The 25,402-nt window shown below is 33.2% G+C and overlaps 1 protein-coding gene across 10 annotated transcripts in view; it reads right to left on the bottom strand.

Moving 5' to 3' along the window:
• The window catches only part of LOC115979708, a 41,127-nt gene extending 19,676 nt beyond the window's left edge, over positions 1-21,451 (bottom strand). The window contains exons 1-7 of one of the 10 annotated variants that reach the window (XM_031101768.1): positions 21,325-21,451; positions 20,732-21,143; positions 17,594-17,662; positions 9,568-9,798; positions 9,041-9,109; positions 4,656-4,690; positions 1,515-4,571 (exon numbers count right to left, since the gene is read on the bottom strand). In XM_031101768.1, coding sequence (XP_030957628.1) covers positions 1,515-4,352 — 2,838 coding nt within the window. In that variant the 5' untranslated portion in view covers positions 4,353-4,571; positions 4,656-4,690; positions 9,041-9,109; ... (2 more) ...; positions 20,732-21,143; positions 21,325-21,451. The other 9 variants (XM_031101776.1, XM_031101767.1, XM_031101770.1 and 6 more) reach the window with 9 other exon arrangements.
• Positions 21,452-25,402: the final 3,951 nt, after the last annotated feature.

Genomic DNA, 25,402 nt, shown 5'->3' with positions numbered 1-25,402 from the left:
AATCACCAAATTTTTTTTTTGAACATAGTGGCATGGCAACTTGGCAAGCAATGAGAGGGAAAAGTCATCAAAAGATAAATTCATTATAAAGTCACATTATGATCCTGTCACATATCTACACCTTTTTTTCTTTTTCTTTTTTGGGAGTTAGAGAGAGGGGATTCTAAAAATGGAGTTAAAACAGGAAAGAATAGTGATTTTTTTTAACTAACTAGGTTATAAATACAGGAGACTTTATTATTATTATTATTATAGATACTTTTATTATTTTAATTTTTAAATAATATTATTTGTGTTATAAGCTTTTATTCCAAGAAGATTTTATTAAAACTGAGATCTATACACAAAACTAATATGTGGGACCGTACTCAATACTTTTTTTTTTTTTTTTTTTGAGAAACAATACACAAGAAGTTGAAAGCAAAATTTAAATAAAAATCCTTTGTCTTAATTAATGTTATACTTTATGTATTGTTTTAAAAACGGGACTGCCTAGCCGGTTGAACTAGGAATTGGACTCAAAATAGGTTTGGGTAAAACTTGAAAACTGATCAAAAACAGGAAAAAATCAAGTAGTCCCTTTTTCAGTTCTCCAAGGAGGGGCATTAAAGTCTTTTTATTTTCGATATATTTGAAATTGGCAAAGGAGGAATGTGAACCCTGGGTGTCTTTCATGAAAACACAAGAGACTATGAAGTTAAGCTATAGGGCTCTTGGAGATTTGTATTCCCAAATTTGCAAACAACTAACATTGAAACTCAATAGTCATTTAAGTCTCAATATAATTTTTGATTGCATAATTAGGGTGATCAACTAAGTGTAACCATGCGACTCCAACCAAAAGAAAAAAGAAAAAAAAAAAACTAAGTGTAACCATGTTTTCATCAATTAATAACTTTCAAGTCCTAATAAAGATGCAACATTTAAATTTAGCTTCACAAAATTATAAATAAATAAAAAATCAGCTTCATAAAGTAGGACACAAGTTACTAATTGTGTGACATACGTACCCTTTCTTACCTAACTAATATTCTTTAGCTATAAGCCTATAACCTCACTTGAGGCACATGTCTCTCTCACGTGTCCATGACTTATTTATGCATGAGAAAGGATATGTCTGTCACAAGTGCCCACTGATATTTTACTCCCATTTGCTTCAATTAACAATTGATAATAGAAACTATCAGCATTGCCATGTTTCTAATGGTCCAGGATTTTTTTTAAGAGCGTTACGTTTGGAAGGTGCAATTGTGCAAAGAATACTTATGTTATGAAAAAAAAAATCTGCTTATGCTAGTATAAGAAAAAATTATTTAATGCTCTAGGGTTAATTTTTCCCTCTGCACCCTAATTATTTTGAATTTAGCCACTGTTGTGTGAAAAGGGAGCATTACTCTAAAATAATAAATATTAATTACTTTAGTAAACATATCCCAAATTGATTTTAATTTGGTTATTTACTACAGACAAATTGGACTAGCAACCTTTTAATTCATAAACTTTAATTAATGTACCTGTTCGCTTTGAGGAAAGACTTCTCCAGCATCAATTATGTCTGAATTTTGTGTACTTAAGAAGCTCGTGAGCTTTGGAAGACAATGTAGTAGTAAGTGACGCAATTGAGGGAACAACTTCATATCTCTGTCTTCTATTCTGCCCTCTTCTTTTTCGACTATTGCACCCATGATGCTGCATTCTCTTATCTCTAATGTTTGAAGTTGTGAAAGGCTTTTAGCTATGGATGATGAGAAAATAAACTTTAGTTTCTCACAATGTTCCACTTTCACAATGCTTAAGTTACGAAAGGATGTCAAGGGAATTTGTCCATGACATATTTCTTCCAAGTTGATCATGTTTTTGAGAGAAAATATCTCCAAGACAGGAAAGACAACATCAGCAATAACCAACCCCTTTGAATGGATGATGTACTTCATCTCAGAATTATTTTGGACATGTAGATGCTTCAGTTGTTGGAAGCCTTTGCTATCTAATTCAGATATGATACTCTTAACACCTTTTAACTCATCCAAACACAAATCTTCTATTCCACTCAACAACATCTTGATCCCCCTCTCTAATTCAAAGCTTGAATTCAACTTGAGTTTTAGTGCTCTTGAGCTTTCAGATTTGCCAAACTGATCCCACACATCTCCTATAAAAATTTGGTATCTTTTCAACTTCTTAAACAACAAATTTTTTGGCAACATGTTGGCATTTGGAATATTTACTTCTAAAGTGGTCAACAACGATAAATGCTTTAACTCTGCCAGACTAGCTCTTTCATTATTCACTCCTTCAAGCTCCCATTGAGTGAAGCTATCACAGACATATAACTCTTCTAATTGTTTCAAGTTTGATAGGACGTTGGGTGGAATCACTTCAAGTTTGGGACATTCGCTCAAATCCAACAACCGTAAATGAGTCAAGAGACTTATTTCTTGTGGCAACTGTGTAAAATTGGAGGAAAGAAGGCTAAGAATTTCTAGATTTTTCAACTCTCCAATCACAACAATATCTTTCAGATCACATTGATCCAGACACAATGTTTGTAAGTTTGTGAGGAGATTAATTGATGAAGGAAGTGATGAAAGTCTCATTTTAGTCAAATCTAAAACTTTGAGCCCCCTCATTCCTTTAAAAAAAGTGTCTGGAATTTTAAAATAATGATCTTGGCCATGCACATACAAGAATTTTAACTTCGGACATACCAACCCGTCAGGAAGTTCATGGATATCCTTAGCACGAACTGAGATTGATGTGCACATTTTTAGTGCATCTTCATCTGGCCATTTTACTGGATCATCATTTCTCACCGAGAACATATTTTCAGCCTTGGCAATTACTATGGCGACATCACGAACAAGATCATGCATACGGACATACTCCCTCGTATGAGGGTCTTCTAGTAACAAACAAGAGTCTTTGAGGTTCCGAACCAGAGTAGATACTTTATTTCTAGCTTCTTCCAATGTACAGATGCCAGGAAACAAACACAATCCGAAACAGTATCTTAACAAGTACTGGTAGTAAATGGTAGAACTCATTTGACCACATAGCAAGAAGAAGGACTTAACCACTGGACTTCCAAGATGTTTGTAACTCAACTCTATTTTTGAATATAAAGCAGCCTGCATTCCTGTGAAGTGTAGAGGGGAGGGCCTCCTTAGTTGCTGTAAGGCATCTTCCCATTCAAACAAACTCTTATTTTTTAATGCCGTTGCAACTGTTACAATTGCGAGAGGCAAACCTGCACACACTTCAGCCACCTGCGTTGCGATAGATCTCAAATTAGGATCTTTGAGAGAATCACCCGCCATCTTCTCAAATAAGCTCCACGCTTCAGCAGGGGATAAAACATCAAGCTCAAAATTTTTTTGTGTGTTCATCTCACAAGATAATATATCTCTATCTCTGGATGTCAATAATATTTTACATCCATTACAAGGAATTCCTATCGCCTCCAAATCAAGTTTATTCCATATATCATCTAGGATAACAAGTACTTTCTTGTTTCTTTTTAGCCTCTCTTGTACGCGAATCGCTCTTCCAGGTACAGTCTCCACATCAAACTTCAGATCTAGCATGTCCGCAATTTCTCCTTGAATTCTTCTCAAGTCGGGGCTTTGCATCACAGCAGCCATAGCGACCTCGTCAAATAACTTTTCTTCCTTGGCTTGCCAAACAACTTCTCTCACAAGTGTAGTCTTTCCGGCACCGGGCATCCCCCACACTCCAATCATGTTGATATTAACATCTCTCAGTGCCCCCATAAGTCCCTTCAGAATTAACATTCTTGAGTTGAAGTTCATGTAATCCGTATAGGAAACCTTATCAAATTCACCATTTTTCAAGGCTTCATCAATATCTTTCTCCATCTTCTTCGCATTCTTACTTAGCTCATGTCGTAGCTTCAAGTTCAAGCATATCCCATAGGAACACTTAATCTTTGCTTTTGCTTCATCTTCAAGAACTTTCCTAACCTTTCCCATAATCACATCCACATTTTCTAACCACCTGTTAACATCAGCTTTATTTTCACCGCAGTTTCCTATACCAGCATCAACTGAATGTTTCACCCTTTCTCTAACCTCCCGCAGCTTCTCTGCCTGTTCCTTCATATTATCAATGTTGCTGCTGTAGTGAAACGAATAACCCAGCCATTGTCCAATTGGTTCAACCATGTAACTGGTAAGCCACTGTCCAACAGGTTTAAGTAGTTTTTCAATGAGAAACTGACCAAATGGATCAACCACTTTCTCGATGAGCCACTGTTGAATGGACTCGCCAATTTGTGTTGCCACTGCAGTAGCAATGACAACAATCACAGTAGCAATCACATCAAGAGTGTCCATTCCTGTTTCAATATCTTTCTCCCTTTTCCTTTTTTTTGCTTTATTTTTTTCCTTCGTTTAATTCTTTTGGGTGGCGAGTGTGGAAGGTAGCTACAAACTCAAAACCAAGAAAAAGAAAACCAGAAATTACTGGGAATTAATTAGTAAGGAAGTACTCTCTCCTTAGGATACTGATGGACGGAGTAAAGAGGCCGCTAGAATGAAGTTGGAAAATCAAACCTACTTAGGCAAAGCAAAAATGAAGTTAGAACAGATATAACTGATTGACCACACCAATCACAATTTAGAGCTTGACTTTCACACCTCAATTTACTGCTTCACCATCCATCCAGTCGTGCCTAGTATTAGATATTCAGAGCGTAATATTAGAAAACAGGAGTTGGTAAATGGTAAGACTCAAAATATTAAAATTCATATATAATGAAAGACACTGTTGTTTTTTTTAATAAAAAAGGCCTGGGACAAATTCGGTCTCAAATAAATTAATTACCAACACATTTTTCTTACTAATAATTTTTACAAAAATCTTACATTTTATACAAATTCTTATCCATCAAATCTTTCTGATTTGTAACCCTTTGTATTGACAAAAATCCATGTGATATAAAATAATCTGAATGTTATTTTCCGTTTTTAGTATATTAGATAGTTTTTTATACACCTAATAGCCATAATCTGAGGAAAAAATTTGCATGAATTGAATGATTAATATTGTTCCATTAATGTTATGATTTTTGTTTGTCATACATACGATAAAAAACTAACAGACATATAAAATACAACACAAAGGAGAAAAAACTAAGAGAAGGACAACGGAGAGGCCATACGGTAGTCAGCCAAGGGTAATAAAGGAGTTCATAATAGTTTAGAAGTAATTACAACTCAAAAGTGTTCAAATAGCTTTGAAAATGATGTTGAAAAATGATATTTTTTTCACTGTTTTGGTTATAACTTTTGATCCACAAATAATTTTTGAGTAATATTTATTTCATTGGAAAGTAGACATCCCGTAATTTAATTTGAAAATAAATTTTGCATAATTTAGATTTATTTTGAGTGAGTTATGCCCGATTGAAGTTGGACAAAAACTATAGTCAAATTTAGGGTTTTTGGGAAGCATGCGTATGCATGCACGAAACTTGCATACGCAGGCTCATTCCCAGGTGCTCAGAACTTGAGTTTTGGGCCCTTAAAAACATCATTCTTTGATTGGACCCGGCCCTTAGACCCTTGGGAACATCTAAAAACCTCTAAAAAGCCCCAAAAACCCTTATTTTAAAGTATAAGTACTCACCTTATGTCTCCAATCTAAACCCTAGATAAAAAGAGTTTATTTTTTGTCTCCATCTTTTCTAAAACCTATTCCCTCTTTTCTAAACTCACACAGCAGCACCTAAGCATTGTTTTTTTTTTTAATCTTTGCAAACCTCTCTCTAGTAGATTTCTAGGGCAGAAACTAGTTTTTAACATTGTTCTTAAAACCTTTTTGTTCTTGAGTTGTGATTACTATGTTCTATTGTGTTCTTTAATTTCCTTTGTTTCCTCAATCTAATCATTGTGTTTTAGATACTGAGGGATCAATTAAACAAACTTTAAACTCATAATCTTATGCAAGGTGAGTGTTCTTTCCATGAACCCCTCCTTTTCTTAACATGATTCACATGAGTTTCTTAACATAGTTTTTCTAATTGTTATTTGATATGCTTGATGTTCTTTATTCATTTTGATATGTATTAATATGATTTTGGGCTGATTATATTTTGTTCTATTTGTTCTAGTGTCTTTATTTTATTCTTATGTTATATTTAATATGTTCTTGGTGTGATGTTAGCTTAATATTAATATTTTGTTTTGTTCAATGATTATGATATTGGTTTTGTAATATTAATCTAACCTTGATATAGTTTTTATTTAGTTTTCGTGTTTCTTTTTTTTTCTTTTTTTTTTTCTTTGATTTAAACTCAAGAAAGCATATGATTCAATAACATGTGATTTTTACTGTTTCTGTGTTAAGGATGCGTACACATACTCGAGTATGTGTGTGCATATTTTTGAACATGCGTACGCATGGTTAAGTATGCGTACGCACCCCGAACCTAGATTTGGGCAAAAATCTTGTTCTTTTTTTTTTTTTTTTTAATTTAGTTATTTTTCATATGTTATTTGATTCTGTTTGACTCTATTTAGGTTAATTATTTATGTTTATTAGCTTTCCATATTTTATTTGTTCAATCTTGCCATGTTTGTTTTATTTGATATTTTTTCCTTGTGTGTTTCATTTCATTGTTAGTTTTCATGTTTAATAATATTTCTTTAATTTAATTTTAATTTGTTTCCTTTTCTATTATTGTGTGATATATAACATGTTGTGTGTATCTTTTTAATTAAGGGCATAATGTATGTTTAGGTTAAGGATTGAGGTTCTCTTAATAAATTCTTTATTTAAAGATGGCCTATCAACACATAATAGAGGTTGGCCCACAAGCCAGCTGATCTTGAGTTCCTAACACATTCCCAAGTCGTACCTAAACTACGGACTCATAATCTGATATGCAGACATATGCATGTAAGTAAGTGGCCCAAAAGGCCTAATTTGGTTCCTGGACCTAAACCATGTGGCAACTCCATTTTCACTCTCCGCCTGGTCCACTCTAAGCTGAGGCGTACTTCCCACGAGGGAACCTCTCGATCTATCAAGACAACCTTCTGCCTCCACAGTTTCTAGCTCGATACTTCTTGATCTATTGAGCTTCACGTTTCAGCAAAAATCGACCACACGAAAAGGTCCATAACTTATTTGTTTGAAGCCCGAATTGAGATCCATTTGAACTGATATTTAAAGGAAATTATAAGACATATATTGGAAGGGTTTTTAGAGAGAGAAAAACTCTTTGTGCTGTTAGGGTTTTTGCAACCAAGTTTTCTCAAATTCACCATATTGAAAAGTTTCAAAGTAAATCTAAAGTTCATTTGGTGAAAAAGTTGAAGCCATAACAACCACTACAGACTTGCCGCTATGAAGAAAACCCTCAAGAAGTTCTTGAAATTAGTCGGAGGTTCTGATTGTGATTATAGGTGTGTCATCCATGGAGCGTTCATATATTATAGAGTTCAAACGTTCTGATGTAGTAGAAGGTTTCTACTATAAGTTCATCTATTGGGATTGTTGAGTTTAGGAATAAAGGTTTTGGACTAGATTTTAAACTTCTCTTTATTATAATGGATTGCTTTTTGGGTAAGTTTATGCTCATGTTTGTTTTTACTATGAAATTAGTTTATTTTATTGGTTTTCTTAGGTCATCATATCTTGTATTATTTACTATTCCGGTGCACTGGATCCAATGAGATGCCGACACATGACAATTTCTAGATATATTGCAGCATCCTACTGGGTATAGTGCCCAAACCGAATTCTTTTTATAGTGTTTGGATTATCCTTTTTCTATTTGCTTTTAAAGTTGACAAAAGAACATTATCTAGAAAACCAAAGGCTTAAAAAAGATGTATATAAACAAATAAACTAAAAGATAAAGTTAATCCAAATGCATGCTAAATGGACTGGATTTAAAAAATATACATATAATAATTTTTCTAATGACATGCTAAATGGACTGGATTTAAAATATATATATATATATATATATATAATAAATTTTCTTATGACAATATTACTACTATATCTCAATTTTAAATAAAAAGTTGAACATATAGGGGTATTTCACTAAAATTTAGTGAAAATTTCTTTTAACTTAATTCCTAATTCCTCCCAATTTTAGGAAGAATGAAAATCTGAGGTTTTGAGGGAATAGATAGCAATTAGTGTTTTCCCCTATCTACTCTATTTCCTTAATTGCAACAACAACTTAGGTTCCGTTTGGGAGTTCATAAGGGAATGGAATGGAATGTATTTAAGTAAGGGAAGGGAATGGAAAAGAATGAAATGGAATGGAATTAAATAACCTTGATTGAATGTTTTAAAATAAAAGAATGGAAAGAAATGAAAATGAATGGAATGTAAGTAATCTTGTTTGGGAACAATATGAAGAGAATAGAATAGAATCATTTTATGACAACATTACTATTAGACCCCTATTTTAAAATAAAATGTTGAATATATAAGGGAATTTTGGGAGTTTTAGTAAAAAAAATCATTAAATCTAATTTCATTCCCTCTTATTTCTCCCAATTTTGGGAGAAATGAAAATTTGAGATTTTAAGGAAATAAAGAGAAATGAGTGTTCCCTCCTATCCATTCCATTCTCTTCCACTTAATAGGTCTTCCATTTCCTCCATTAAAACTCCCAAACAAGAGAAGAATATTCTAAAATTATTCTTTTTATTCCTTTTCATTCCATTCCATTCTATTCCCTCCTCCCAAACAAAGCCTTATTGACAGCAAGTTGCAAAATGAAATTTTTTTGAAACACAGTGACCAAAATGAATGCTTTTATAAGTACCAAAATAATAATTTCCCAAAAATATAGGGGGGGAAAGTGTTTTTGTCAACTTTTTATTCTTTCTTTCTTTCTTCTTCAGCCATTTCTTTTAAGGGACAGTAGATGCAAAGTAAAACCAATTTGGGGCTGGACTAAGATGATCTAATGACAACCGAAGTAAAGCCAGATAATTGAATCAAACGACAGATTAACGAGTAAAAGGAAGAGTATCATTGCCCATATAAAAAGTACCCTTCTCTATGCTACCAAATATTGACAATTGAGCAAAAAAGCAGGCTGTTTTCCATTCCTCCACACAAACTGCAAAGAAATTGATCAACTACGGTAAAAAATAAATAAATAAACATTTGTCAGTGTTTCACTTTCACAATAAAACGATTACTAAAGGTCAAAATATCTTTAATTAATCTGGGATTTAGTAGGCCTTGTTATCTATTACTATTACTAAAGAATAAAAGCAGCTGATCAAGGACGGTCAATATGCTGAAAAATAGATACAATTTAATTCTTTTTTTCTTTTTTCTTTTTTTTGCTTTTTAAACTTTTTTTTAGAGAAGTAGAGCAAATAAAATCAATTTAGAATGGCTATAGTCAGCAACTGCAATAAGAATCAAAAATTAAAATCACCCATCATAAAAGAAGGCAATCAAATAGAAAATCCCAAGGGATAGCACAATTGATCGAGAACTGCACTTATGTTTACAACAAAATTAAAATCAAAGAAAAATTATAATAAATAAAGATTCTAAAGGAAGTACCTCTCTCCTTCGCAAAAACGTAGCAAGCTATTTTTCTGGAAGATCTCGTTGTTTTTACTGTGAATGTGTATAAATGTAAAAGTTGGGACTAGTTTTTTTTTTTTTCGAGTCAAGTGGAAACAAACTGAGAGGATGACAGCATGAAAACTGCGACGAAAATTAATTCAAAGGAAAATGAAAACAAGGAAAGGAAACCAAAGAACGTATTCTCCTTCAGGCTTCAGCTGGAATCTATGGAATCAAAACAAAGATGAGGGTTACACTAATAACCAAATGAGAGTCAAAGAATGATATTAAACTTGTCAACTTGGAAGGTAAGACAAAAAGTAGTCTGTGAATTGAATAGTGCCTAGATGCAGATACTGTGTATGTGTAATTAAGAAAGAAAGTTAACCATCAAAGCATATTATTAATATTTCAAATCCAACTACCATGATAATGATAATTAATTATCCTAATACTGTATAATATAATTTGAAAACAACCTAATCTCTTCTTTGTTAGCAATCCAATAATTTAAATCCTTATTTTCTGTCATTCATGTTACCCCATGGACATTCTTAACTATAATTTATAACATTAGTGGGCTCAACTGGTAAAGAGAAAACAACAATCACTAGACTTGAATACGAATACCCAAATCAAAGTTTGGCAGCAAAAAATGAAGTAGTGTAGCGAAAAACACAAAATGTGTAGGGCGTGAAGAATGAATCATGAAAAGAAGTAAAGTAACACCGATAATTGGAGCCCGTTTGGTAACATTATTCTAGTAATGTTGTTTGTATTTTTTGAAAATACGTATGGGTTAAAAAGTATGTAAAAATATATATAATATTGTTTATAAACTAAAAATTATTACTTAAAATGCCATACCAAACAACCCCTTAAAGGTTGAAAACTGAAAATAGGAAATTCTTAAACACACGGATGGGAGAGAAATGAAGTGACCCACTAGGTCCCACTACAATAGAAAACGAAAAAAAAAAAAAAAAACCGATGTATGTATCTATTGTCTATTCTTTTGACCCAAAAACCAAGGATGACTAATGAGACCTGCCACAAAACACACAAATCAAAGATTTGACCTGTTTGAAAAAGAAAAATTTTCAAAGATGTCACACCAGTTGACGCATCGGGGAAAAAAAAAAAATTACTCCTAAAAAACTTGTTATTTTCATTTGTTTAATAAATTAATTAAGTTCACGCGCAAGTTTACAGTAATCTAATAACCTTTGGAGTCCAGCCCTCCCCCGAATAATTGCCCACCTACGAGACCGGGTGGGCAATACCACGGAGCGCAATTCACGCACTTTTTTCTCACAATATTTTTTTTTTTTTCACTTTTTACTTTTTTTAATTTTAATTTTTCTTTTTTCTTAACATTTTTTAATCAATAGTTGAGATTAAAAATTGCTTATTGCAATTATTAATCTCAACCATCCATATGTATTGCACCTGATCTCAATTAAGGTACTGTACTGAATCTCAATTCTTTTTAAATTCATACAATCTATGAATGCCGCATGAATGCTGATAGAATAAATAAGAGAAGAGAGAAGGCCAATCAGTGAATGCGTAAAAACTGCAAAATGAAAACAAAGAAAGTAAGAGCTAAGAGTTTTTTAAGATTAGAATAAGTGAAAATCACGTGGTATCATAAATAACCGTCTTTTTTTTTTTCCTTTTTATCATCAATTCATGCCCATCTGGAGAAGAATTCCAAGTGAGAGAAAGGAGCAATACTATTAGACCACACAATAATTACTCCCTCCGTCCCACTTTGTTTGTCCTGTTTGAAAAATCAGTTTTTTTAAGGGAACATCATTTATTGTCTTGTCTACATTTTAAAAATGTATAAGTTTCCAAAACTACCCTTAAATAAATTTATCAAAAATTTGAATTATTAATAAAATAGGGGTATAATAGGAACATTAGTAAATTAATAACTTTTATTTTTAGAAACAGGACAATATTTTGGGACATCCCAAAATGGAATAGAGGACAAACAAAGTGGGACAGAGGGAGTACTTTATTAAAAGTTAGAAAAGTATCATAAACAACTTGAGAAGATATTGTAGTTACCCTATTAATTTATTTAGGGCTTGACTATTAATTTTTTGAGTAAAATGTTTATTACACTCTTAAAATTTTGAGATATTTGAATTTCGCATGCTAAAATTTCAGAGATTTGAATTTTAAACTTTTAAATTTTATACCAATTTAATTGTTAGCCTTTCATTAGTTTTTTATTAGAGAAATGATATGTCTATAACACTTTTACAACATTTTTACAACAAATTCTAAATGATAAGTTGTTACTAGTTGTTATTGTTGGAGCAAAAAAGTAATCTTAGCGTTAGTTTGAAATTTGAACCAATAACCACTAACCACCTGTGATTTGTTGTAAAAATGTTGTAAACGTAGCATCTCTCTTTTTATTAATGTATTTGTTAAGTCCAGGTTTGCTTTCCACGTATCCTAATTAAACCGGTAAATAATGACACTTGTCATAAAGTATTAATATTCAATGTTATTAAATAAAATTTAAAATTAATAATCTTTTAGAATTTATTTTAATTTTTGATAGGAAAAAAAATAATAACTCAAACATACGTATGGAGAGAAATTCTCAAGAAAATTGTTGGAGACTATGGAGAGGTCACTCAAGCAGAGCTTGAACCTCAGAAGCAAAAGTTATTTTAAATTCTGGATTAAAAAAAAAAAAATCAAACTTCATTAATAAAAACTTCAATCCGATTGTAAATTTTTTACACACAATCCAATTTCTAAATTTCACAAAAATATCAAATCTATTGTCTTCAACACCCTATCAAAATTCTTCGAAATCCTTCGACTCAGCACCAGCAGAAAGAAACACTACCCCAATATTAAAAAGGAAAAAAAAAATTTGTGGTTACAAACAAACCCAGCAAAGCAAATTATCATTCAACCAAAACCCAGTATAAAGATTCAACCAAATTTTTTTTATTACAAAAAAAATTTATAGGGTGGACAAATGAACGTCTTCCCATACAAGAGACCCAATTTCTTCACTAAATGCACTGGTTTATGCTCTCTTTGCAGATAAACAAAGTGGGGCAAGCAAGTTGACGAAGATCCATTTTCAAGAGTCGACCAACCACAAATTTGCATCGAAAACAATTATTAAAGAGTAGAGAAAACAGAACTAAACAGAATAAAGGGGTTTTGGGTAGGAGGAGTTGAATTGGACTAGTCAGTATCAACTCGAAGCGATTCCTTTTTGGTCTTGAGTTGAGTATTGATAACTGGTGAGACTCATCTGGTTAGCCTTTTGGGTTCTTGGTCAGATTGAAAGTTCTTCTCTAACGACTGAATCTCCCCCGTTCTGGTTAGGGCCAGAGGAAATGACTTTAGAAAAAGAGTGAGTTAGATCTAAATTGAGAAGCAGGAGAGGAATGTATGTTTTTACTAGTAATTTCATGTTTGTGTGAGAGATTTAGGTCCAGATGGTGTTGGGTTTGATTTGGGACTTAAATTTTCTTATTAAAAAAAAAAGATTCCCTTTATGTGTTTGTTTGGAAACAAAATTTTGAAAGTCCAGGAATTTTTTGGGGGAAAAAAATTCAATATGTTCATGTTGAAAATTTATGTAATAGATTTTAAATATTTTTTTGGTTTTTGTTTTTGTTTGCTTGTTTGTTTGTTTGTTTTTTTTTTTTTTTTAAGTTGCATGGGATACTTTAATAACACATGTCATGATCTAATTGGCTTAATTAGCATAGGTAATGGTAACTAACATGACACTTAAAAGACACATTAGTCAAAAACTAACAGAGGGCTACCCATCAAAATTGTACTCTTGTTAAACTTCCAAGTGTAAATTTCAAGTTCTGAAATATTAATGTGTAAAATTTAAATACTCTTAAACTTTAAGGATATTTTTTTTATTTTTTGTTTTTTTTTTTTTTGAGGAACAACTTTGGTAGTATAGTTTGCATTTTAGAGAAAGAGAAAAGATAGCCCAAACACCCTCTCATGTTCTTTGAAGTGGAATAAAATGTGGAGAGTCAACCCCAATATTCCAATACTTAGTGGTGCATTGCAGGAACAAGCCTAAAGTGCTAAACAACAAAAGAATGGATGAACATGCAAAGTGCATTAAACTAGAACCATTTTACCCATACAACAGGGATGAGAATTTTTTTTTTTTTTTTGGGAACCTCAGGGATGAGAATTTAATAGAAGTGGAATGAGAGTGAGAGACAGGGTTCTACTATATTGCCCCATTCACCCTCAGACCTCAATATCCTGATGCTCTTAAGTTGCTGAGAGGGTTAAGTGTAGCAAAGGAAATAATGAATGAACTCGTGTGTTAGATATGATGGGAGCTTTATAGCATGCTTGAGACGTCTTTAGGAACTGATCTTATAATAATGAGTGAAATTATGGGCCTCTATGAAGTTAAAAATATGGTAAACCTCAAATTTCTTTTAGCTTAGGTAAAGGAATGGATTGTTTTAGTCATGACCAAAAAAAATATTGACTAAACCTGATTAGCTGCACATTCCCAGCTAATTGCAGCGCTCGAGTAAGTTGCTTTATTTGAAAGAATTCATTAGAATTCAGCCAATAAATTAAGGAAGAGGCTTTTGTCCAGTGGCCAATTTCACTGGACACGTTAGGACACGGACACGTATCCAAAACTGGACACGTGTCCGCATCTCAACGTGTCCAGTGAAACTGGCCACTGGACACAAGCCCAACCCATAAATTAAAATGCTTGAAAGTAAAGGAGTTCACAATAGTTTGGAAGCAATTACAACTCAAAAGTGTTCAAATAACTATGAAAATGATGCTGAAAATGATTTTTTTTTTTTCACTGTTTTGGTTATAACTTTTGATCCACAAATAATTTTTGAGTAATATTTATTTCATTCGAAAGTAGACATCATGTAATTTAATTTGAAAATAAATTTTGCATAATTTAGATTTATATTGGGTTATGCCCAATTGAAGTTGGACTAAAACTATAGCCAAATTGAGGGTTTTTGGGAAGCATGCGTATGCATGCACGAAACTTGCGTACGCAAGCTCATTCCCAGGTGCTCAGAACTTGAGTTTTCGGCCCTTAAAACATCATTCTTTGATGGGACCTGCCCCTAGACCCTTGGGACCATCTAAAAACCTCTAAAAAGCCCCAAAAAACCCTTATTTTAAAGTATAAGTACTCACCTTATGTCTCCAATCCAAACCCTAGATAGAAAGAGTTTATTTTTTGTCTCCATCTTTTCTAAAACCTATTCCCTCTTTTCTAAACTCACACAGCAGCACTTAAGCACCTTTTTTTTTAATCTTTGCAAACCTCCCTCTAGTAGACTTCTAGGGCAGAAACTAGTTTTTGACATTGTTCTCAAAACCTTTTTGTTCTTGAGTTGTGATTACTATGTTCTATTGCATTCTTTAATTTCCTTTGTTTCCTCAATCTAATCATTGTGTTTTAGATATTAAACTCATAATCTTAAGCAAAGTGAGCGTTCTTTCCATGAACCCCTCCTTTTCTCAACATGATTCACATGAGTTTCTCAACATAGTTTTTCTAATTGTTATTTGATATGCTTGATGTTCTTTATTCATTTTGATATGTATTAATATGATTTTGGGCTAATTATACTTTGTTCTATTTGTTCTTGTGTCTTTATTTTATTCTTATGTTATATTAAATACGTTCTTGGTGTGATGTTAGCTTAATATTAATATTTTGTTTTGTTCAATTATTATGATATTGGTTTTGTAATATTAATCTAACCTTGATGTAGTTTTTATTTAGTTTATGTAGTTTTTATTTAGTTTTTGTGTTTCCTCTCTCTCTCTCTCTCTGATTTAAACTCAAGAAAGCATATGATTCAATAACATGAGATCTTTACTGTTTCTGTGTTAAGGATGTGTACACATACTTGAGTATGTGTGTGCATATTTTTGAACATGCGTACGCACGGTTAAGTATGCGTACGCACCCTGAACCCAGATTTGGGCAAAAATCTTTTTTTTTTTTTAATTTATTTATTTTTCATATGTTATTTGATTCTGTTTGACTCTGTTTAGGTTAATTATTTATGTTTATTAGCTTTCCATATTTTATTAGGTGAATCTTGCCATGTTTGTTTTATTTGATATTTTTTCCTTGTATGTTTCATTTAATTGTTAATTTTCATGTTTAATAATATTTCTATAATTTAATTTTAATTTGTTTCCTTTTCTATTATTGTGTGATATATAACATGTTATGTGTATCTTTTTAATTAAGGGCATGATATATGTTTAGGTTAAGGATCGAGGTTCTCTTAATAACTCTTTATGATGACCTATCAACACATAATGGAAGTCGGCCCACAAGCCGGCCGATCTTGAGTGCCTAACACATTCTCAAATCATACCTAAACTCAGGACCCATAATTTGGAATGCAAACATACGCGTGCAAGTAAGTGTCCCAAAAAGCCTAATTTGGTTCCTGGACCTAAACCAAGTGGCAACTTCATTTTCACTCTCTGCCTGGTCCACTCCAAGCTGAGGCGTACTTCCCACGAGGGAACCTCTTGATCTATCAAGACAACCTTCTGTCTCCACAGTAGCTAGCTCGATACTTCTTGATCTATTGACCTTCACATTTCAGTAAAAATCGGCAACACAAAAAGATCCATAACTTATTCGTTTGAAGTCCGAATTGAGATTCGTTTGAACGGGTATTTAAAGGAAATTATAAGACATATATTGGAAGGGTTTTTCGAGAGAGAAAAACTCTTTTTGTGCTATTAGGGTTTTTGTAACCAAGTTTTCTCAAATTCACCATATTGAAAAGTTTCATAGTAAATCTGAAGTTCGTTTGGTGAAAAAGTTGAAGCCATAACAACCACCACAGACTTGCTGCTATGAAGAAAACCCTCAAGAAGTTCTTGAAGTTAGTCGAAGTTTCTGATTGTGATTATGGGTGTGTCATCCATGGAGTGTTCATATATTATAGAGTTCAAATGTTCTAATGCGGTAGAAGGTTTCTACTGTAAATTCATTTATTGGGATTGTAAAGTTTAGGGATAAAGGTTTTGTACTAGATTTTAAACTTCTCTTACTATAGTGGATTGCTTTTTGGGTAGGTCTATGCTCAAGTTTGTTTTTACTATGAAACTAGTTTATTTCATTGGTTTTCCTAGGTCATCATATCTTGTATTATTTACTATTCCGATGCACTGGATCCAATGAGATTTCGGCACATGACAATTTCTAGATATATGGTAGCATCCCACTAGGTCCAGTGTGGTCCAGTGCACAGGACACTAGACCCAAGCCAAATCCTTTTTATAGTGCGTTTGGATTATCCTTTTCTATTTGCTTAAAGTTGACTAAAGAACAATATCTAGAAAACCAAAGGCTTAAAAAAGATGTATATAAACAAATAAACTAAAAGATAAAGTTAATCCAAATGCATGCTAAATGGACTGGATTGAAATATATATATATATAATAATAATTTTTCTTATGACAATATTACTACTAGATCTCAATTTAAAATAAAAAGTTGAATATATAGGGGTATTTCGGAAAATTTAGTGAAAATTTCTTTTAACTTAATTTCATTTTTTCTAATTCCTTCTAAATTTTGGGAGAATGAAAATCAGAGGTTTTGAGGGAATAGATAACAATTAATGTTTGCTCCTATCTATTCTATTTCCTTAATCGCATCAACAACTTATTGACAGCAATGTGCCAAATGAATTTTTTTTTAAACTCAGTGACCAAATTGAATGCTTTTATAAGTACCAAAATAATAATTTCCCAAAAATATAGGGGGGAAAAGTGTTTTTGTCAACTTTTTATTCTTTCTTTCTTTCTTCTTCAGCCCTTTCTTTTAGGGGACAGTAGATGCGAAGTAAAACCAATTTGGGGCTGGACTATGATGAGTTAATGACAACCGTAGTAAAGCCAGATAATTGAATCAAACGACAGATTAACGAGTAAAAGGAAGAGTATCATTGCCCATATAAAAAGCACCTTTCTCTATGCTACCAAATATTGACAATTGAGCAAAAAAGCAGGCTGTTCTCCATTCCTCCACACAAACTGCAAAGAAATTGATCAACTACGGTAAAAAATAAATTAAAAAAAAATTTGTCAGTGTTTCACTTTCACAATAAAACGATTACTAAGGTCAAAATATCTTTAATTAATCTGGGATTTAGTAGGCCTTGTTATCTATTACTATTACTAAAGAATAAAAGCAGTTGATCAAGGACGGTCAATATGTTGAAAAACAGATACAATTTAATTCCTTTTTCTTTTTTCTTTTTTTGCTTTTTATACTTTTTTTAAGAGAAGCAGAGCAAATAAAATCAATTTAGAATGGCTATAGCCAGCAACTGCAATAAGAATCAAAAATTAAAATCACCCATCATAAAAGAAGGCAATCAAATAGAAAATCCCAAGGGGTAGCACAATTGATCGAAAACTGCACTTATGTTTACAACAAAATTAAAATCAAAGAAAAATTAAAATAAATAAAGATTCTAAAGGAAGTACCTCTCTCCGCAAAAAAGTAGCAAGCTATTTTTCTGGAAGATCACGTTGTTTACTGTAAAAGTTGGGACTAGGTTTTATTTAATTTTATTTTATTTCATTTTTTTGGAGTTAAGTGAAAACAAACTGAGAGGATGACAGCATGAAAACTGCGACGAAAATTAATTCAAAGGAAAATGAAAACAAGGGAAGGAAAGCAAAGAACGTATTCTCCTCCAGGCCTCAGCTGGAATCTATGGAATCAAAACAAAGATGAGGGTTGCACTAATAACCAAATGACAGTCAAAGAATGATATTAAACTTGTCAACTTGGAAGGCAAGAAAAAGAGTAGTCTGTGAATTGAATAATGTCTAGATGCAGATACTGTGTATGTGTAATTAAGAAAGAAAGTTAACCATCAAAGCATATTATTAAAATTTCAAATCCAGCTACTATGATAATGACAATTAACCTAACACTGTATAATATAATTTGAAAACAACCTAATCTCTTCTTGTTAGCAGCAAGGGTGGCTTAATGCATTTGGGGCCAAATATAAAAATTGAAATTGAGGTCTTTCATATATTTAAATATGACTTTTAAAATAATTAAATATTATTTAAATGCTATTATCTGGTTAGTTGTTATTGGTTCAAATTTGAATCTGACACTAAAATTTGTTGTAATAATCAATAACAATATCCTATTTAAGATTTATTGTAAAAATATTTCAAAAATGTTATAAACATACCATTTCTCAGAAAAAAATATTATTTTATTTATGGATTAATATTTGAGTTTAATTAAATTAAAATTTGGGGCCTTTTTTATACTATAGGTCTTAGGCAACTGCATCAATGACTTATATCGTTAAGCTGGCACTTGTTAGCAATCCAATAATTTAAATCCTTATTATCTGTCATCCACATTACCACCGTGAACTTTCTTAACTATAATTTTTAACATTTGTCAACTACGGTAATTAGAACATTTGTCAGTGTTTCACTTTCACAATAAAACGATTACTAAAGGTCGATATATCTTTAATTAATCTGGGATTTAGTAGGCCTTGTTATCCATTACTATTACTAAAGAATAAAAGCAGTTGAGTTTTCTCTGCTATTTAAAATTTATTGTAAAAATATTGTGAAAATGTTATAGACATATCATTTCTCTGAAAAAAATATTATTTTATTTATGGATTAATATTTGAGCTTAATTAAATTAAAATTTGGGACCTTTTTTATACTATAGGTATAGGTCTTAGGCAACTGCATCAATGACTTATATCGTTAAGCTGGCACTTGTTAGCAATCCAATAATTTAAATCCTTATTATCTGTCATTCACATTACCACCGTGAACTTTCTTAACTATAATTTTTAACATTTGTCAACTACGGTAATTAGAACATTTGTCAGTGTTTCACTTTCACAATAAAACGATTACTAAAGGTCGATATATCTTTAATTAATCTGGGATTTAGTAGGCCTTGTTATCTATTACTATTACTAAAGAATAAAAGCAGTTGAGTTTTCTCTGCTAAAAACAAAATTGAAATTTATAATTTCTCTGATAAATTTGAATTTTTTTTGGCAAAAAATTTTATTTTGTTTTGACATTATTTTTTTGGGTACAAGAGTAGAGAGAGAAAGAATGGGAGAGAATCTCCGGCCGAATATTCCGGATCCTGACGCAACTCGGGGTTGCCAGGTCGAGTTGACTCGGATGATCTCCGACTCCTCCGCCATCACCGTCGACGCCGTTGCTTCCACACAACCTTCGCCTCATTCTCAAATTCCACCGCCGGTAATTTCCTTTTTTCAACGTACACGTTCAAAATTTCCCGATATTTCATAAATATCTTTTTTTTTAATTTTTATTTTTATAATCTGATTTTTGTGTTAGCACTGTACCTATTTGTTTGATTGCTTGAGATTATCTGCTGAATCATACAATTTTTTTTCATCGCATTGGATTTTTTAAAAATATATATATTTTTTATAAATTTTATTAGTAAATTTTGTTTGAAATGAGTATTATAAAAAAAGAAAAAGAAATATATAAAATGATTTCACTTATTTTTTTTTTAATTTATAATTTCCCTTTAAAATGTTCTAATTATCTGTGTTCATAATAGCTTTGTGCCTTGTCATTTTTTTCTCCACACAAACTGCAAAGAAATTGATCAACTACGGTAAAATAAAAATAACAAAACATTTGTCAGTGCTTCACTTTCACAATAAAACGATTACTAAAGGTCAAAATATCTTTAATTAATCTGGGATTTAGTAGGCCTTGTTATCTATTACTATTACTAAAGAATAAAAGCAGTTGATCAAGGACGGTCAATATGCTGAAAAATAGATACAATTTAATTCTCTTTTTTTTCTTTTTTTTCTTTTTTGCTTTTTAAACTTTTTTTTTTTAGAGAAGTAGAGCAAATAAAATCAATTTAGAATGGCTATAGCCAGCAACTGCAATAAGAATCAAAAATTAAAATCACCCATCATAAAAGAAGGCAATCAAATAGAAAATCCCAAGGGGTAGAACAGTTGACCGAGAACTGCACTTATGTTTACAACAAAATTAAAATCAAAGAAAAATTAAAATAAATAAATATTCTAAAGGAATTACCTCTCTCCTTTGCAAAATAGTAGCCAGCTATTTTTCTGGAAGATCGCGTTGTTTACTGTGAAAGTTGGGACAAGGTGTTTTTTTTTTTTTTTTTTTTTGAGTTAAGTGGAAACAAACTGAGAGGATGACAGCATGAAAACTGCGACGAAAATTAATTCAAAGGAAAATGAAAACAAGGAAAGGAAACCAGGGCCCTGTTTGGTTTGGAGGTCACTCACCACCCCTCACTCAAACTCCTAACTCAATTCTTATAACTCTAACTCAAATAAACCCATAACTCTGCTTGGTGGGTCGTTTGGATGGAAGATCTCAATGGGTTTTCCAATTCAAAAACTCAGCTTTATGTCACTCACTGAGTCCCACAAAATTTATTGCAGAGCAGGTGTAGAAGATCGGTGAATATGAAGCAGATCTGAAAAATAAACCAACAACAAAGGGTAAAAAAAATATTTGCTAGAAATTCCCTTATGTGAAGTAGTAGAGAGAGATATGAACAAACTTATAAAATGAGAACCAGCTTCGGCAAAGAAAAAAAAAAATCGGAACCAGATGCGTGAAGAACAGAGCAGATGATTTGAGGAAACTTTTCTCACCTTTCGGTACAGGAATAGAGCAATATGTGAAAGTGAAGAGAGAAAATCAAAGTGAATGAGGTGATTGCACTAAAGCTGAAATTGAATAGTGCATATGACCGCTGGCTCCATAATTTCTCTGCATTTGCTCTGTATATGATGGGACTTGACCTTCGGCTGGGACCCACTTGCTTTTAGTTATTTACACATGATCCGGAAACAAGCAAAATGTGTTTCCATTTTCCATGATCCCGAAGTTTAAAAGTAGAGGTTTTACACTTTCCAAAATTGCAGTAGTGTAATGTATTTACTGTATATTCAATTTTTCTTTGGTAAACGTACTGTATATTGAATTTAGACCATAAAAAGTAACTAATTTTACCCCCTTAATTTTTTGGTAACAAATTTTTTTTTTGTCCCTTTTTCATTATCATTGTCGGTAACCTTTTGCTGTGAGTCCGCTTCTGTGCTTGTTCTTGAAAGCTTTTTCTCGTGCTTGTACTGTATGCTCTAAGTATTTGTATTTTTTTTGTTTAGTTTTTCTTTTCTTTTCATTACTTTCTTTTTTAAATTTCTTATAATATATGATTTATTATTGTAAGGTTGAATTTATTCAACCATCTAATTGGCTTTATTCCGTGTCAAATTTGCTTGTAATTCAACATTTAGTAACCCTGTATTTAGGTGAGTTTGATGTAAGGGTAGTGAGTGAGATAGAGTGAAGATTGCTCAAGAATGTGCAAGAAAACAGAGACTCGCGGGTGACTCGCGGGTGACTCGCGGCTGCAAGCCGCCAGAAGCAGCACACGTGCCAAGCGTGCTGGAAGATGAACAGTCATGCTAGCTGGAGCACTACAGGACAAAACAGGACAACTGGCCATACGGTTATCTCGCGACTGGATCTCGCGACTTAGTCAAGCCGCGAGGTCAAGTCGCGAGCCATCCCTGTTTTGTTAAACCTAACGTTTCACATTCCTCTCCCACTCTAGTATAAATACCCCTTTTACCCACGATTGTAAGAGAGCTTCCAGAGAGAATTTTGAGAGAGAAACCCTAAAGAAAAACCAGATTGTTTCACCCACAATCTATACCTTAGAGTCTCTTCAAATTCCTCAACTCTCTTCCTTTCCATTGTCAAATCCTTGAGAGGCATTATACTAAACTTGGTTCTCACCATCATCATCACTGTGAGACAGTTGTTTGGATTTCTGGGAAGCAGTTAGGAAGGAACCAATCTTCATTGGTTGATGCTACGGTCTAGTAGCGGAATCCGGGAAGCTAGAAAAGAAAAAGGTTTGGCGCAACCTCGTTGGAGCAAGAAGTTTGGAGGGCTTAGGTGCACTGGGTAGATTAGGCTTGGAGGGTCTATTGCTGTCCTTGTATCCCAACTGTATTTTCTAGTGGATTGTTTACCGCTTGGAGGGCGGCGGAGAGGTTTTACGCCGAGGGCTTCGGTTTCCTCTTCGATAACACATCGCGTGTTGTCTTTGTGTTTGCATCTTCCTTCCTCTCTATCTTTGCCTTTTTATTATCTGCTGTGGATTTTATTTTGTTATGGCTTAGATAGTTTTTAACCAATTTCATATTATAGCATATGTTAAGTTTCCGCACACTAGTTGTTTGACATATTGCTTGAATTGGTTAAGTTGTAATTTGGGGGTCTAAACGTTCAAAGGTGCTTTTACACGTTTTTGAACTTTCAATTGGTATCAGAGTAGGTACACTTGTTGTGGTTTTATTACCTAAGTGTGATCCTAGACCCCTGTGTTGTGGTTGATTGTTTTGGAATATACCATGCTGAATTATAGCTTAAGTGTTTGTGAAAATGACTCTATGCATATGTCTGAAAGGTGTCTTACTGATGATCTTGTAGAGTTGTTAAAAACTAAGAAACATGCTAAAGTATTTGTTCACATGCTGGAATATCTTGAAAATCAGAATCATGTCTTACACAGTAGCATATCTGAATCTAAATCATTGATTAAGAAATATAAAAGAAAGAATAGAATGTTGTGTGAGATGATTGAGAATCTGAAAATGAAAAATCAATCTGAAAGAAGCATGAAAACTGATAATGAGTTTGTGTTTGAAAGTCAAGAATGTCTGTCACATGTGAACCTATTTGTGCATACCTCATTGAAGGTGTTTAATGTGTGTTTGTGGTATCTTGACAGTGGGTGTTCTTGCCATATGACAGGGGATAAGTCACTGTTTAAGACACTCAAAGAAAAGGTTGGTGACTATTTGACCTTTGGTGATGGAAGTCATGCTCAAGTCCTAGGCAAAGGAACCATTGAGATACCTGGTTTGCCGCTGTTGAAAGATGTGCTGTACATAAAAGGGCTGAAGGCTAATTTGCTGAGCATCACTCAAATTTGTGATGATGATTTCCTGGTACAATTCTCTAAGAAGGGATGTTTGATTATCAATGAAGAGGGGATTCAGGTTTTGGAAGGAAATCGGACTACAGATAACTGTTATGAAATAGTTCCCACGGCACCCATATCGTGTAGAAGTGCTCGTGTGGATATGTTGGAGCTGTGGCATCACAGATTTGGGCATGCCAACTTCAAACAAGTAGCAAAAGTTTCCAAACTTGAAGCAGTCGAGGGACTTCCTAAGTTTGGAAAAGTGAAGAAGACCGTTTGTGGTGCGTGTCAAATGGGGAAGCAAAATAAGGCAAGTCATCACAAGGTGAATGTGATAGCCACCTCTCGGTGCTTGGAGTTACTTCATGTTGATCTAATGGGGCCTACCAGAACTGAAAGCCTAGGGGGGAAGAGATACATTATGGTCATTGTGGACGATTACTCAAGATACACTTGGGTTGAATTTCTTAGAGAAAAATCAGAAGCTTGTGAGAGGTTGGAGATTCTGTGCAAGAAACTACAAAACGAAAAAGGGATTCCGATAGCCAAAGTTAGAAGTGATCATGGGAGGGAATTTGAGAATGCAAGATTCGAGTCCTTCTGTGAGAAGAATGAAATTAAAAGAGAATTTTCAGCTCCCAAAACTCCACAACAAAATGGAGTGGTAGAGAGAAAAAATCGTGTGATTCAGGAGATGGCAAGAGTCATGTTGCTTAACAAGCAAATACCTCAAAAATTTTGGGGAGAAGCTGTCAACACCTCGTGTCACATTGGCAATAGGATTTTCTTTCGAGTTGGTACAAAAAAAACTACCTATGAGATATGGAATGGGAAGAAGCCAAAAGTGAAGTATTTCCGGGTGTTTGGAAATAAATGCTATATCCTAAATGATCGAGAGAATCTTGGGAAGTTTGATGCGAGAAGTGATGAGGGTATTTTTCTTGGCTACTCCACTACAAGTCGAGCGTATAGAGTGTTTAACAAGAGAACAAAGACTGTGATGGAGTCCATAAATGTCAAGATTGATGATACCTTACCTAAGGTGGAAATGATTGATGATGTAGAAGGGCCGAGCACCAAAGAGCCCGATGTTGAGGTAGAAGCTTTGGATATAGAAGGTGAAGAACCTATACCAGAAGTAGAATCGACTCCCATCAACCCAAGAATGGAAACGAGATCGATGTCTAGAACATCAAGCCCTCTTACTCCTCCGGAAGTTCATCCTCCTATCTCCCGTAGTGATGAAGTTTCCACTTCAAAAAGGCCATCTTCAAGAGTTATCAAGAATCATCCGGAAAGTAACATCATAGGATCTCTTGATGACGGTCTTCGCCTCAGGAAAGGAAACATTCTGCTAGCTAATCATGTAACATATCACTGCTATCTTGCACAGTTTGAACCAAAAAGGGTTGAAGAGGCTGTTCAAGATGAGAATTGGGTTGAGTCAATGCATGAAGAGCTGAATCAGTTTGTGAGGAATGATGTGTGGGAACTTGCTCCACGGCTTGAGAACGTTCATGTTATAGGCACAAAATGGATTTTTAAAAACAAAACTGATGAAGATGGAGAGATAATTCGAAACAAATCTCGGTTAGTAGCTCAAGGATACACTCAAGTAGAAGGAGTGGATTTTGATGAATCTTTTGCTCCGGTGGCAAGACTCGAATCCATTCGAATCCTCATGTCCATTGCGTGCACTTTGAATTTCAAACTTTATCAAATGGATGTAA

The sequence above is a fragment of the Quercus lobata genome, chromosome 3 (genome assembly GCF_001633185.2).
Source record: "Quercus lobata isolate SW786 chromosome 3, ValleyOak3.0 Primary Assembly, whole genome shotgun sequence".
Lineage (NCBI taxonomy): Eukaryota > Viridiplantae > Streptophyta > Magnoliopsida > Fagales > Fagaceae > Quercus > Quercus lobata.
The sequence above is the reverse complement of the archived record's forward strand: the minus strand, read 5'-3'. Positions and strand labels throughout refer to the sequence as shown.